General features: G+C 42.7%; 1 protein-coding gene across 1 annotated transcript in view; it reads left to right on the top strand.

Annotated features, from left to right (window-relative positions):
- Positions 1-15,161, top strand: part of LOC115085142 (cytidine monophosphate-N-acetylneuraminic acid hydroxylase-like) — a 266,549-nt gene that overhangs the window by 133,419 nt on the left and 117,969 nt on the right. Inside the window, 2 exon segments of the mRNA XM_029590791.1 lie at positions 2,506-2,615; positions 11,301-11,491. Of these exon segments, the coding sequence (XP_029446651.1) occupies positions 2,506-2,615; positions 11,301-11,491 (301 nt within the window).

Raw genomic sequence — 15,161 nt, 5'->3', positions numbered from 1 at the left:
GATCTTAAAACCCATCTCAGAGCTACAGAAAGGTCCTGGCGTAAGCACCAATCCCCCGCAACCAAAACAATATACTACCAACGTATGCATGAATATAGAAAGTCCATACTCCAAACCAAACGAGAATATTACGCCAAAAAAATACATGGTCTGCAACACAATCCCAAGGCCCTCTTCTCCATGGTTGCCGATCTAACCTCGCCCTCCCTCACACAACAACCTGCAATTTCCTCAAAAAATCGGTGCAATGAGCTTGCACAATTTTTTAAAAACAAGGTATCCTCCATCACAGCACAATTCTCTTGCAACAGCTTCAAAATCTGTCTCCCCTCTATAAACTCACCAATCTCCCTTTCCACTTTTGATTCCTCTTCCTCCCTGGAAGTTGAGAACATCCTAAAAAAAATGAAACCCTCTTCACATCCCTCTGAAACTATTCCTTCTAAACTCTTACTATCTATACCCAAAGTGATCGCCAAACCTTTATCAAATATTCTTAACTGTTCCTTAGAGCATGGCACAGTCCCTAATTTTCTCAAGCAAGCAGTAGTGAAACCGCTACTCAAAAAACCCAATCTTGACCCTGCCACCCTATCTAATTACAGACCCGTCTCCAATCTACCCCTCCTAGCTAAAGTCCTGGAAAAACTAGTTAATTCACGCCTATCTGATCACCTAGAACAGAACAATATTCTCCCATCCACCCAACACGGTTTCAGGAAGCATTTAAGTACTGAAACCCTACTGCTCTCCCTACATGATACCCTCATCAGAGGAATCGACTCAGGATCCTCTTACCTGATTGCAATGCTTGACATTTCTGCCGCATTTGATACAGTCAATCACGATGTCCTCCTCAATATCTTGAAGAGTATCGGGATTACTGGCAATGCCCTCACCTGGATTCAATCGTACCTCCAAAATCGCTTCTTTACTGTTTTAGTGGACAACAATGAATCTGACCCCATCAGTCTCCCTCAAGGTGTGCCCCAAGGATCCTCTCTCTCTTCTACCCTCTTTAATATATACATGCTTCCCCTTACCACGCTTCTCACTAACCTTCACATCAAGCATTTCATTTATGCTGACGATGTGCAACTCGTTTTCCCATTCTCTGACTCTCTACAAACTGCGCTACAGAACTGGGAATCCTGTCTCTCCTCTATCAACCAACTCCTCAATGACATGCAGCTAGCTCTAAATCCCAACAAAACTGAACTTCTAATCATATCTAACAGGCATCCGCTCCCAGACATTCCTTTTGCATACTCATCGACCACTTTCCCCCCGCACACTCGCAACTTAGGTGTCCTTATTGACAATCATCTTACCTTTAAACCATTCATTAAATCCATCCTAAAGGAATGCTACTTTAAGCTCCAAACGATAAAAAAACTCAGACCCCTGCTTCATTTCTCCGACTTCCGCACAGTTCTCCAGTCTATCATTTTGTCTAAAATAGACTATTGTAACGCTCTCTTCCTCGGCATCCCTGCAATACATACCAAGCCTTTACAACTTTTGCAAAACGCTGCCGCTAGGATTCTGTCAAACACAAGAAAAAGAGACCATATTACCCCCACACTCATAGAACTACATTGGCTCCCAATAAATTCACGAATTCTGTATAAAGCACTCTCCATCATTCATAAAAGTCTGTTAAATTCCAACCTCAACTGGATCAACCCCCCCCCTCCTCCCCCGCACCTCCAACAGACCCACCCGTACAGCCCTTCAAGGGACCCTTCGTGCCCAACCCATCAAAACTTTCAAACTATCCTCTACTATTAGCAGAGCTTTCTCCCTCGCCAGCCCCACCTTATGGAACTCCCTACCCCATGATATACGCCTAGAGACACATACACCCAAATTCAAAAAAAACTGAAAACCTGGCTTTTCCAGCAAGCCTACTCCATATCCCCCCCCCACCACTTAGAATTTCCCCTCTAGAGAATTCCTCCATAATATATACACTTCGAGCTATGACTATTAATGCATTCGAATTAAGACTAAGAATTTGCCTGCTGTTTTTTGTACTTTGAACTCTCCTATCTGTGTATATAGTTGGTTTACTCATATTGATTTATATTTATATTTATATCTAGTTTACACCCCCCTGTTTAATGTACTCTATTGGTAATATGTAAGGGCCCCGCCCAAAAGTTAATCTTGTTCCGCTGTTATATGTAAGGGCTCTGCCCAAATGTTTTTGTTTTTTGTAAACCGATGCGATGTGTCAACGGATGTCGGTATAAAAGAGACCTTAAATAAATAAAATAAATAAATAAAAATATTGCTGTGCCGTGTAAGTTACCTTGCCAATGGAGGGTGAATCATGAGAAGATGCTTTGTAGCACAGGATTTTGATGCATTGTCACATGATGCTGGCTAAAAATGCTTGATTGTTCATAACTGCTGCATGAAAGGATTGCATTTAAAATCTTGAAATAGTATAATGACAGAAAGTAATACACATATTTTCTGGCCTGGGGCTGTTTGTTCTAGTGATAGAAAGGGAGGAAGATAATTCACTTTCACTTGTTGAACTGAATCCACCAAACCCTTGGGAAGCTGAACCTCAAGTTCTGGAGGAGCTAGCATTTGGAGAAGTACAGGTAAACTGCAGAAGTTGTTATCTTCATGGTGCTCCATTATTTATATATACTGACATTTGATTGAGATATCACACTGGTGGTTTGTATGCAGGTACTTTGCTATCCCCGGAGGGCTTATAATCTAAGCTTTTGTACCTGAAGCAATGGAGAGTAAAGTGACTTGCCCAAGGTCACAAGGAGCGATAGTGGGACTTGAATGCTGGTCTCCTGGTTCATAGCCCACTGCTCTAACCACTAGACTATTCCTCCTCCTAATTATAATTAGAGTTATAATTAGATTTACTAAACTGGAAAGAGAGATTAGCTCTGCAAAGTAAATACCTTTTAGAAGTTTCCAAATGAAGCAGTTTACCTGACTCTCAAGGCAACCACCTGACTCTCAAGTCAACCACCTTATGTGTTTATGGTTTGTTATCTTTTTCTTTTGTTACTGTTTTTATATTTTTTTTGTTCAGTTTTTCATAAAGAGCTTCCAACTAGAGCTAGAGCACTGAAGACAGAGGAAAATGGGCTAAATGGTCTTTATTTGAAAACATCTACTGCATTGCTGTTTACAATTTCATGTAATGAATGTGGGAATTGTTTGTAATGGAGTCTGCATGAAAACAGAAAATTGTTTTATTCCCTGTGAAGGTGTTGGGACAAAAACAATAAGAGAATTCAAGAAAGCATGGGATAAGCACGGAGGATCTCTAGTTGCTAAAGATATGAGGGGGAAAAGCAGAGATCAACTGAGGTCTATAGCATGCACCAGAAAGAAAACTAAGTAGACTAGATAGGTTTACCATCCTTATCCCATATTCTAATTTATGACATAGAATAATTATGTGATTATAAATAAAGTTTAATGATTTCTATTTTAACTGCTCAGGTACTGCTGGTGGGTTGTATATATATATATATATATATATATATATATATATTTTATTTTGAATGGTTTCTGCAATGTTTTTACTCAGTTTGGAGGTCCATTACTAACACAGAGGAAAATATCATGGGATTTACAAAGCTTTGTTACTGAGTTCTGCAGCTAAGTAAACACAGCAGTATTTTCCCCAGTAGAAAAATACCACGGGGAAAAAATACCACAGGTTAGTATCCCCCAAACAAACCTGCACAAGGGTGGTCCAACAGTCTGGGACTGCTATGTTGTAGAAGAGCCCGTGCAGCCCGTAGTACTCCCCCGAAATGAGACAAAACCACCAGGGGTCGTATGAGACCTCCGCCACCCTTTGAGATGGCCCCAGTGCAAGAAATGTAGGAAACAATCCCCATAAAGAGGCACAGCATAGGCACATCCCAAACCCTTTGTCAAAAATTCACCCAGACATTTGGATCCCCCCCCAGTCTCCGGTTTTCCCCCCACTTGGTCATGCCTTTCAAACCGTGGTAGCCCAATGGGGCCTGGACCACCCCCTATGCTCTAGGCCCTGCATTGTCACTGAAAAAACTGGCCACCCAGTTTTGCACTTATAATCCTTAGGTCCCCTTGGGCATAAATACAAAATTGGCTAGCCAGCAACATTTTTTTCAGTTATGGCACAGGGCCTGGAGCCTAGGGAGCACTCCAGGCCCCTCTAGGTCACCAGGCTTTGAATGGTATGACCAAGTGGGAGAGGTCAGGCTCTGGGGGAGGGGTCTGAATAAGTGGAGGGAGGGTTGACAAAGGGGTGCAGCTTGGGAGGGGCTTGCACCATCTGTCTTTTTTTTTTTTTTTTTTTTACATTTCTTGCACTGGGACTTTCACTTAGGGTAGCAAGGTGTGAGATGAGGAGTTCTCTTAAGATCCCTGAGTCTTTTGTCTCTCTTTCGAGGACGGGGTGTGGGGGGACTTTAGGTTGCTCAGGCCCTTTCACTGCCCTAGGAGCATCAGAATATGCGTCAGTGTTCCAGAGCTGCTGGGGAAGTTGTAACTAACTTTTATTAAAATAACATGGTGTAACCCAAACTACTTTTTGGACTGCTAATAGGTCTTGCAATGGTCTAGTGCAGTTAGGGAAATAATTAGGGGAGTACCCATTCATGGACAGCCCTCCCATTGTTGGAGCTTTAATGGATACCCTTGATCCTGAGGTTTTATTAGAGATGTGATTCGTTATTGGCCCGCCACGGGAAAACACAGAGAACAAAAAAAAAAAAACCCAAAACACCCCAACCCTTAAGATTTAATTAATTACAACCCCCCACCCTCCTGACCCCCCCCCTCCCAAATGTACCAAAAGTCCCTGGTGGTCCAGCGGGTGTCCCGGGAGCGATCTCCCACTCTCGGGCCGTCAGCTGCCAGTAAACAAAATGGCGCCAGTGGCCCTTTGCCCTTACCATGTGACAGAGGCTATCGGTGCCATTGGCCGGCCTCTGTCACATAGTAGGAGCAATGGATGGCCGGCGCCATCTTAAAAAAATGGCACCGATAGCCTGTCACATGGTAAGGGCAAAGGGCCATCGGCGCTATTTTGATTAGTGGCAGCCGACGGCCCGAGAGGAGGAGATCGCTCCCGGGACCCCGCTGGACCACCAGGGACTTTCGGTAAGTCTTGGGGGGGGGGGGGGTCGGGAGGGTGGGGATTGCAATTAATTAAATTTGAAGGGTTGGGGTGGGTTTGGGTTTTTTTTTTTTAATGTTTTTTTTTAAATGATAAGAAAACCGCATGAAATTTTGTTGGTTTTCCTATCATTTTGGAGACCCCCCCGAACCGCGACGAAATAGGAAATATCATCTATATTTCCTATTTCGTCGCAAACGAATGCATATCCCTAGGTTTTCTAGCAGAGCTCTGCAATTGGCTCTGGGGCAGTCTAAGTTGAGAATGAGACTGAGAGGTTGTGTTTTCCTAAGTTGGATTTTGGGCCTACCTGGAGCCTCAGAAACCCTCTGAGACCCCTCCAGGATAGGTCAAAGGGGCTTTACTGCTGTACTCTCCACACGAGGTGCAGAGTGGCTGCTCTGGTTCTAATTTTAGGATAATGAACATTCATTTAAAGAAGTCCTGCTGAAGGCCTGGGCCTTTCAAAGCCCAGGGAATAGGAAACACTGGGCTGAAGACTCCCAGTGTTTAAGGAAGATCTGCCCAACAAAGTTGGTGCCCTGTTGAAGCGGATTCTTGCAGTTATTTAAGTTGAGGAAGAAGATTTGTTTTCTAACATCTGGGAGGAAGTGTTTTCTGCCCCTCTTCCTGCCCATCAAGGGGACTGGCAAGAACTGCAGTCCACAAGGATTCCTACCACCAGGGATCCCACCAGAAGATTAATCTACTAACTGTGAGTAAAAGAGCTACAGGCAAGGGAGGACACCCATCTTGGCATCTACAAAGAGCCCTGAGGGACAGAAATATTAGCTTTCTGTATCAAGATAGAATTTTCTGCCATCCAGGATGGGTTGTTTCCTGCTTCTAAAGGGGTCCTAACCCATGGGGGACATACAATTATTTGTAAGTTCTTTGGGGCAGGGATCCTGGCTAGATTTTACTTCTCCTCCTATCGCAAGGTATAGGTCATTCGGACTAGGGATGGAAAGGAGTTCTATCCAGTCCCAGTATGTATGGGCTCCTCAGAGGGTTACTTAAGCTTCCCATAAGGGATGAAGAAAGACAGCATGTCTGCTGATGCTGAGGCATCACCAACTGAGATTCCCCTATTTGGGTCATCTCACTCTGGTGATCCAGCACTGCTGGGAGTTCTCTGCTGTTTGTCAGACCCCCCATCCGAGCCATGACTGGAATGGTGGCTGCTGCTTTTCCCCAAATGGACAGAGTTGGCAATGACCATTTGAACCTGGAATGTTGCATCTTGTGGCGTCCAGACTTACTGCTTTACAGGGAATGTGCTCTGTGCAGGCCATGTCTCATGCTAGCGCACTGGTATGATGATGTCGTGCTCATGTACCTGCGTCATTCTGGCCAATGACGTCACAGATTCACTGACTTTCCCCTCTTTTGGGAAACATTTATTTGCTACTGAATACTTTGACAGAAGCAGAGATTTCAGTGGGAATGGCAGCCATTTTGGTAAAGTTCGATTTATATTAAGAAAGTCTGATTCATCAAACAAGCTGTATTGCGGAAATTCCCACGTTGATTCTGGCTGTCTTCACACCCCTTACTTTATGGCCCACATTGGGTGCCATCTATGAAACCCCTCCTCAAAGTCCTATATGGAGGGGGACATAACGTTTTTGTAAGTTCTTTGGGGAAGGGACACCGGCTAGCTTTTACTTCTCCGCCCATCCCAAAATGTAGGTCCTTTGGACTAGGGGTGGAAAGGAGTCCTATCCAGTCCCAGTACGGGGTGACTAGTAAGCTGTGAAGGAGCTTCCTCTTTCTGCTGTGTGCAGTGTGCTGGGTGCCAAACAAACCACACTTGGACCATATAGGCAGTGTCCAAAATAATGTTTTACTAATATAGTTTTGTTGAATGACACAATTAATATAGTAAATCACACACCACTATCTTTGCAGTTTCTCTTTTAATTACAGACCTTTTCTCCCATATTTGTGCATTAGTCTTTATTAGGCCATGAATCCATCCATACTTCTGGATTAGGTTGTGCAGTGGTCCCTCTGGGCTAGGCTCCCTTGAATGGACAGGAAACCCTGCCCGATGGCACAAAAATAAATCTTGGTACGGAGCTAATGTCTCCATCCCTCAGGGCTCTTTGTGGATGCCAGATGGGTGTTCTCTTTTGAATGTAGATCCTTTACTCACAATATTGATCTTCTGGTGGGATTCCTGGTGAATCAGATGAATCAGACTGCTTAAATTTGTATATAGTCCTGTAAATAGCCCGTTACAGTTTTTAATGCTTTAATTTCTATGCCCCCTGCTCTATGTATAATCCTCCTTGTTTCCCCTCCCTGTTGATTGTAATTTCTGCCTTTAGTTACAATGTGAACCGGTATGATGTATGCATACTAATACTGGTATATAAAAAGTTTCAAATAAATAAATAAGAATCCTTGTAGACTGCAGTTCTTTCCAGTCCCCTTGGTGGACATTTAGAGGTCCAGAAAAACACTTCCTCCCATATGTTGTAAAACAAATCTTCTTCACCAACTTAAATAACTGCAGGAATCCGCTGCAACGGGTCACCACCTTTGTTGGGAAGATCTTCCCTAAAAACTGAGTGTTTTCAGCCCAGAGAACATTCCCCATTCCCTGGGCTTTGGAAAGGCCCAGGCCTTCAGTGGGCTTCTCTAAATAAGAACATAATAACATAAGAAATTGCCAAGCTGGGTCAGACCAAGGGTCCATCAAGCCCAGCATCCTGTTTCCAACAGAGGCCAAACCAGGCCACAAGAACCTGGCAATTACCCAAACACTAAGAAGATCCCATGCTACTGATGCAATTAATAGCAGTGGCTATTCTCTAAGTAAACTTGATTAATAGCCATTAATGGACTTCTCCTCCAAGAACTTATCCAAACCTTCTTTGAACCCAGCTATACTAACTGCACTAACCACATTCTCTGGCAACAAATTCCAGAGCTTTAGTGTGCGTTGAGTGAAAAAGAATTTTCTCCGATTAGTCTTAAATGTGCTACTTGCTAACTTCATGGAATGCCCCCTAGTCCTTCTATTATTCGAAAGTGTAAATAACCAATTAACATCTACTCGTTCAAGATCTCTCATGATCTTAAAGACCTCTATCATATCCCCCCTCTCTTCTCCAAGCTGAACAGCTCTAACCTCTTCAGCCTTTCCTCATAGGGGAGCTGTTCCATCCCCTTTATCATTTTGGTTGCCTTTCTCTGTACCTTCTCCATCACAACTATATCTTTTTTGAGATGCGGCGACCAGAATTGTATACAGTATTCAAGGTGCGGGCTCACCATGGAGCAATATAGAGTCATTATGACTTTTTCCATTTTATTAACCATTCCCTTCCTAATAATTCCTAACATTCTGTTTGTTTTTTTGACTGCTGCAGCACACTGAGCTGTCGATTTTAAAATATTATCCACTATGATGCCTAGATCTTTTTCCTGGGTGGTAGCTCCTACTATGGAACCTAACATCGTGTAACTACAGCAAGGGTTATTTTTCCCTATATGCAACACCTTGCACTTGTCCACATTAAATTTCATCTGCCATTTGGATGCCCAATTTTCCAGTCTTGCAAGGTCCTCCTGTAATGTATCACAATCCGCTTGTGATTTAACTACTCTGAATAATTTTGCATCATCTGCAAATTTGATAACCTCACTTGTCGTGTTCCTTTCCAGATCATTTATATATATATTGAAAAGCACCAGTCCAAGTACAGATCCCTGAGGCACTCTACTGTTTACCCTTTTTCACTGAGAAAATTGACCATTTAATCCTACTCTCTGTTTCTTGTCTTTTAACCAGTTTGTAATCCACGAAAGGACATTGCCTCCTATCCCATGACTTTTTAGTTTTCTTAGAAGTCTCTCATGTCAAACGCCTGAAAATCCAAATACACTACATCTACTGGTTCACCTTTATCCACATGTTTATTAACCCCTTCAAAAAAACGAAGCAGATTTGTTAGGCAAGACTTCCCTTGGGTAAATCCATGTTGACTGTGTTCCATTAAACCATATCTTTCTATATGCTCTTCGATTTTGATCTTGAGAATAGTTTCCACTATTTGTCCCGGCACTGAAGTCAGGCTCACTGATCTATAGTTACCTGGATCGCCACTGGAGACTTTTTAAATATTGGGGTTATATTAGCCAAACTCCAGTCTTCAGGTACAATGAATGATTTTAATGATAGGTTACAAATTTTAACTAATAGATCAGAAATTTCATTTTTTAGTTCCTTCAATACCCTAGGATGCATACCATCCAGTCCAGGTGATTTGCTACTCTTTAGTTTGTCAATCTGGCCTACTACATCTTCCAGGTTTACAGTGATTTTGTTCAGTTCGTCTGACTCATCGCCCCTGAAAACCATCTGGCCTACTTCATCTTCCAGGTTCACAGTGATTTTGTTCAGTTCGTCTGACTCATCGCCCCTGAAAACCATCTGGCCTACTACATCTTCCAGGTTCACAGTGATTTTGTTCAGTTCGTCTGACTCATCGCCCCTGAAAACCTCTGGAACTGGTATCTCCCCAACATCCTCATTAGTAAACACTGAAGCAAAGAATTCATTTAGTTTTTCTGCAATGGCCTTATCTTCTCTAAGAGCCCCTTTAACCCCTCGGTCATCTAATGGTCCAACTGATTCCCTCACAGGTTTCTTGCTTTGGATATATTTAAAAGAGATTTTATTATGAGTTTTTGCCTCTATGGCCAATTTTGTTTCAAATTCTCTCTTTGACTGTCTTATCAATGTTTTACACTTAACTTGACAATGCTTATGTTTTATCCTATTTTCTTCAGATGGATCCTTCTTCCAATTTTTGAAGGATGTTTTTTTTAATCTAAAATAGCCTCTTTCACCTCACCTTTTAACCATGACGGTAATCGTTTGCCTTCCTTCCACCTTTCTTAATGTGTGGAATACATATGGACTGCGCCTCTAGGATTGCATTTTTAAACAATGTCCATACCTGTTGAACACTTTTAACCTTTGCAGCTGCACCTTTCAGTTTATTTCTAACTATTTTCCTCATTTTATCAAAGTTTCCCTTTTGAAAGTTTAGTGTTAGAGCTGCAGATTTACTTATTGTCCGCCTTCCAGTTATTAGTTTAAATTTGATCATGTTATGATCACTGTTGCCAAGTGGCCCCACCACTGTTACCTCTCTCACCAAATCCTGCATTCCACTAAGAATAGCTCCCTCTCTTGTTGGTTCCTGAACCAATTGCTCCATGAAGCAGTCATTTATTACATCCAGGAACTTTATGTCTCTAGCAAGTCCTGATGTTACATTTACCCAGTCAATATTGGGGTAATTGAAATCTCCCATTGTTATTGCACTGCCAGATTGGTTTGCTTCCCTGATTTCTCTTAGCATTTCATCATCTGTCTGACTATTTTGTCCAGGTGGATGCTAGTATACTCCTATCACTTTGCCGACAAGGTAGGGGGGGTTTAGATAGGGCCGGAGGGGGTGGGTTAGGTAGGGGAAGGGAGGGCGAAGGAAAGTTCCCTCCGAGGCCGCTCCGATTTCAGAGCGGCCTCGGAGGGAACGGAGGCAGGCTGCGCGGCTCGGCACGCGCAGGCTGCCGATTTTGGGCAGCCTTGCGCGCGCCGACCCTGGATTTTAATGGATACGTGCGGCTACACGCGTATCTATTGAAATCCCGTGTACTCTTGTTCACGCCTGGTGCGCAAACAAAAGTATGCGTGTGCGCAGATTTATAAAATCTGCCTCCCCGAGAATAGCCACTGCCATTGGCAATGGTAACATGGAATAGACTTAGTTTTTGGGTACTTGCCAGGTTCTTGTGGCCTGGCCACTGTTGGAAACAGGATGCTGGGATTGATGGACCCTTGGTCTGACCCAGTATGGCATTTTCTTATGTTCTTATGTTATTCCTTAGCTGTACAAAACAATAACTACACATGCACATCATAAATAGGTTTCAGTTATTTGTAATTTATTTTATTAGTGGATGAAATGAGACAACTAATCTTATATTTTTAGGACTATAAAGGAGATCTAGTGATTCTACAATATTATTTTTACTCTGAATTTACCGAAAGAAAGAATAAATGATTTCAGTAGATGAAAAAAATAGTGTCCCTCTCGTTAATGCCTATTTATATTTACAGGTTACATATATCACTCATGCATGCATGGATCTCAGATTTGGAGACAAGCGAATTGTGTTTGATCCTTGGATTATTGGACCTGCTTTTGCCCGAGGCTGGTGGTTACTGCATGAGCCACCACATGACTGGCTGGAAAGACTTTGCCACGCTGATCTCATTTACATTAGCCATATGCATTCTGATCATCTCAGGTATCTGTCGCTATAGAAACGATCCCATGTAGTGTCAGTTTGTGACATCACATCCTGTCTTTCACAGGACCCCCACGGAATACATTGGTGCCCTTGTTTCTCTCTCTGGAAATATTGCAAATCAGGACCACTGGTGATCTGGCAACTTTTTACTGGATGCTATAGTGATATATATAGCATTCTAGATACACACATTTTTAGAAAATCACTTACGTTTAGTATTGTAGCTGAAAAACTGAGTGAGAAAGTTTGTAAATGCCTATTTATAAATTTGAACCCTGAAACATAGACTAGTCTATGGTGGAAAAGAAGATTTCACTTTAGTTTAAAAGTTTAAAAGGTTGTAATGACAGAAAGCAAAGGAGCCAGCATCCTGATTTAAGTAAACCAGTGACAGAATATATGGCTAAGAAAAAGGCTTTTTCAATAACATTAAACTTTTTGTTTTACTGTCAGAAATGAAAATCAAATCTGAAAGAATACGGTAAATCAAAATTATTGCACCCTATATTATAACTTATTTAAAAAACATTTTTTTTAGTTCCATGGCTTTAACAAAATAGTCATATATCAATGCTAGCAGGACACTAGCATCATTAACGTAAGAATCTAGAGGCCCGAATTCAAAAGCTATTTAGACGGACAACTCAAAAGTTATCCGTCTAAATAGTAAATGTGGCATATTCAGCCACTTATCAGGCTAAACTATAGTCAGATAATAAGTAAATATCCAGCTATAACTTAGCTGGATAAAAAAGGGACGTTTCAGGGGTGTTCTAGGGAGGGGTCGAATTATTTGGCTAACTTAGCTAAATATTAGGGATGTAAATCGTTTTTTGACGATTTAAAAAATCGTCCGATATATTTTAAATCGTCAAAAATCGTTAGAGGCACCATACGGCCATACGGCCGGTGCCATTTTGCAATACGGCCCGAGTGCAGGAGGTTGCTCCCGGACCCCCACTGGACTTTTGGCAAGTCTTGTGGGGGACAGGAGGCCCCCCCAAGCTGGCCAAAAGTCCCTGGGGGTCCAGCAGGGGTCCGGGAGCGATCTCCTGCGCTCGTGACGTCGGGGGACAGGAACGTGGCCCGAGAGTGGAAGATCACACCAGGACCCCCCACTGGACCCTAGGTAATTTAAAACATTTTGGGGGGGGGGGTTCGGGAGGGTGGGGGATTTATTTTAAAGGGTCGGGGTGGGTTTTAGGGTTGTTTTAGTGTGCCGGTTTTCCCGCCCTCCCCCGATTTACGATTTAAACAATTTTTATAAAAACAAAACCGCGACGATCAGATTCCCTCCCCCCCACCCAGCCAAAATCGATCGTTAAGACGATTGATCACACGATTCACATCTCTACTAAATATTGCATATATCCAGCTAGGTTAGCCAAAAAAACTTCAGACCTGCTCAGAAGCAGGTCTAAAGTTATTGGGCCATGTGTGGCCGGATAACCTGCTGCTTAACCAGATATCTTTAAATGATATCCAGCTAAGAAGCACTGGCATAACAATGAAAAAGCTTTCAAATGTAAGGGCATCCGGAACAATCTCCTCCCTTCACACCCCCCCCCCCCCCCATATTTATTTATTTAGATATTTATCTTATGAAGGCCTTATCAGACTGATCTCTTCTCGGCCCAAAAATGTTTTTTGGGAGCAGAGGTTCCCTGGCCTGGTTTTATTTAACATTTTCACAAGCAGCCTGCTCCCCTCCCTTCCCTTCCCTTCCACCCTCCAGCAAAGAAGAGAAATAGCGCAGATCCCCACTTTCCCACTGACCCTCCCCACCCCCCAGTGCCTTCTTTTTTATTGCCGGGCGCAAGGAACCCTCTGCCCAATCTGAGCACCTCCAGTACTGCTGTAAGACTGGCAGTGCTGGATGCCTAAGCTTACATTAAGCTTCCCACACAGCCTTTACATTACTGACTGTACTGCAATTTAAATATGCCAATATTCACATTGTATGTGGATGATTGTACAGATCTGGGCACCCAAGTGGAACATGAGATCTGTGGTTTGAGTGCATCTGGGTACTTTCATGAGCTATTCTCTTCAATATGTACACGCTGGAAGAGAGCAGAGGCAGAGAATATGATGCAGACATTTAAATCATTGAAAGGTATTAATTCACAAACCTTTTCCACTAGAAAGGGAATGATAAAACTAGGGGTCATGATGTGAAACTGCAAAGGGGTAGACTCGGAAACAATATCAGGAAGTTTGTTTTTTTTTTAAAGAAAGTGTGGTGGATGCCTGGAATGCCTTTCCAGAGGAAGTAGTACTGACAAAAACGGTAATAGAATAAAAACAAGTGGATAAGCACACAGAAATGTGACATTATATTGAAACTGTCTTTCAGTTCTTGCCCACTTTTTGGCAGGTGATCACTGCAAATTAACATGATAAACCTCCAACCTGCAAATTTCTGCAAGAAAATATATCTGTGTCTGTGCCTGCATGTTTATTTATCGATCTGTTTGTTTACATTTTTTTATGTTCCATCCAATCCAGGACATGCAGGTCTGGGTGGATTCTATTCAAAATATATAAATATCAAAGTTAAAACAAAAAAAAAAAAACCCCACAAAGTAAATATTCATCATGAATATCTGAGCACACAGGGCTAGATTTTAAAACCTATGGGGCAGATTTTAAAAGCCCTACGTGCGTAAATCCCGGAGGATTTACGCGCGTACAGGGGTTACACGCGCAGAGCCTATTTTTAAAAGGCCCAGCGGTGCGTATAAAGCCCTGGGACGCATGTAAGTCCCGGGGCTTTATAAAAGGGCTGGGGATGGGGCAGGGCCAGAGGCCTCCGCACAGCTGCTGGGCTGGGGATCGTGCGCCGACAGTCGGCCGGCACGCGCAACTTACTACAGCCCCAGGGCTGTAGTAAGTTTTAAAACAAAAACAAGAAATCATCAAAGGTAGGGGGAAAGGGCGGGGGAGGTAGGGGAAGGGAAGGGAAAGTGGAGGGGGAAAGGAAAATTCCCTCCGAGGCCGCTCCGATTTCGGCTCGCACAGGAGCAGTTACGCGCATAAATCCTGAGGATTTACGTGCGTAACCCTTTTAAAATTTGCCCCACAGTGCTTTGTAAAAGCCTCACACCATTGTACTCTACACTTTCATCATGAAAGAACAATTATCGAAATATTCTAGAGGTAACCAAAAACTCCTGGTTGCATAAATCTTCACAGCCTTTGTCATAGCAAACCCAAATTAGCTCTTCTTCAGAAAATTGCCTTAATGACGTCCATAATAAGTTAAATATAGCCTGCCTGGGTCCAGTAGCTGAGCTGATCCAGATACTCCTGGATGAAGAATCGAGCTGTTTCTGTTGCATGAAATGAATTTTGAAGTAAAGGTTAAAACATGCCGACCAAGGAGCTGCCAAAAGAACTCCGGGATTACCTTATTCTAAGACACGGATTGGGGGAAGGTTATAAGAAAATTTCAGTGCGTTTGGATATCCCTTGGGGCACTGTGAGGTCCATCATTGTAAAGTGAAAACACTGGCTCACCTTTATCCAAACGTTTATTCACGCCTTCAAAAAAATATAGCAGATCGGTCAGGTAAGGCTTTCCTTGGCTAAATCCATGTTGGCTTTGTCTCTTTAAACTTGTGGAATATTTCTATAATTGTTCTTTCATGATGAATGTCAGGGGCAA

The sequence above is a fragment of the Rhinatrema bivittatum genome, chromosome 2 (assembly GCF_901001135.1).
Source record: "Rhinatrema bivittatum chromosome 2, aRhiBiv1.1, whole genome shotgun sequence".
NCBI lineage: Eukaryota > Metazoa > Chordata > Amphibia > Gymnophiona > Rhinatrematidae > Rhinatrema > Rhinatrema bivittatum.
Note: the sequence above shows the minus strand (reverse complement) of the source record. Positions and strands in the feature narration are given on the sequence as shown.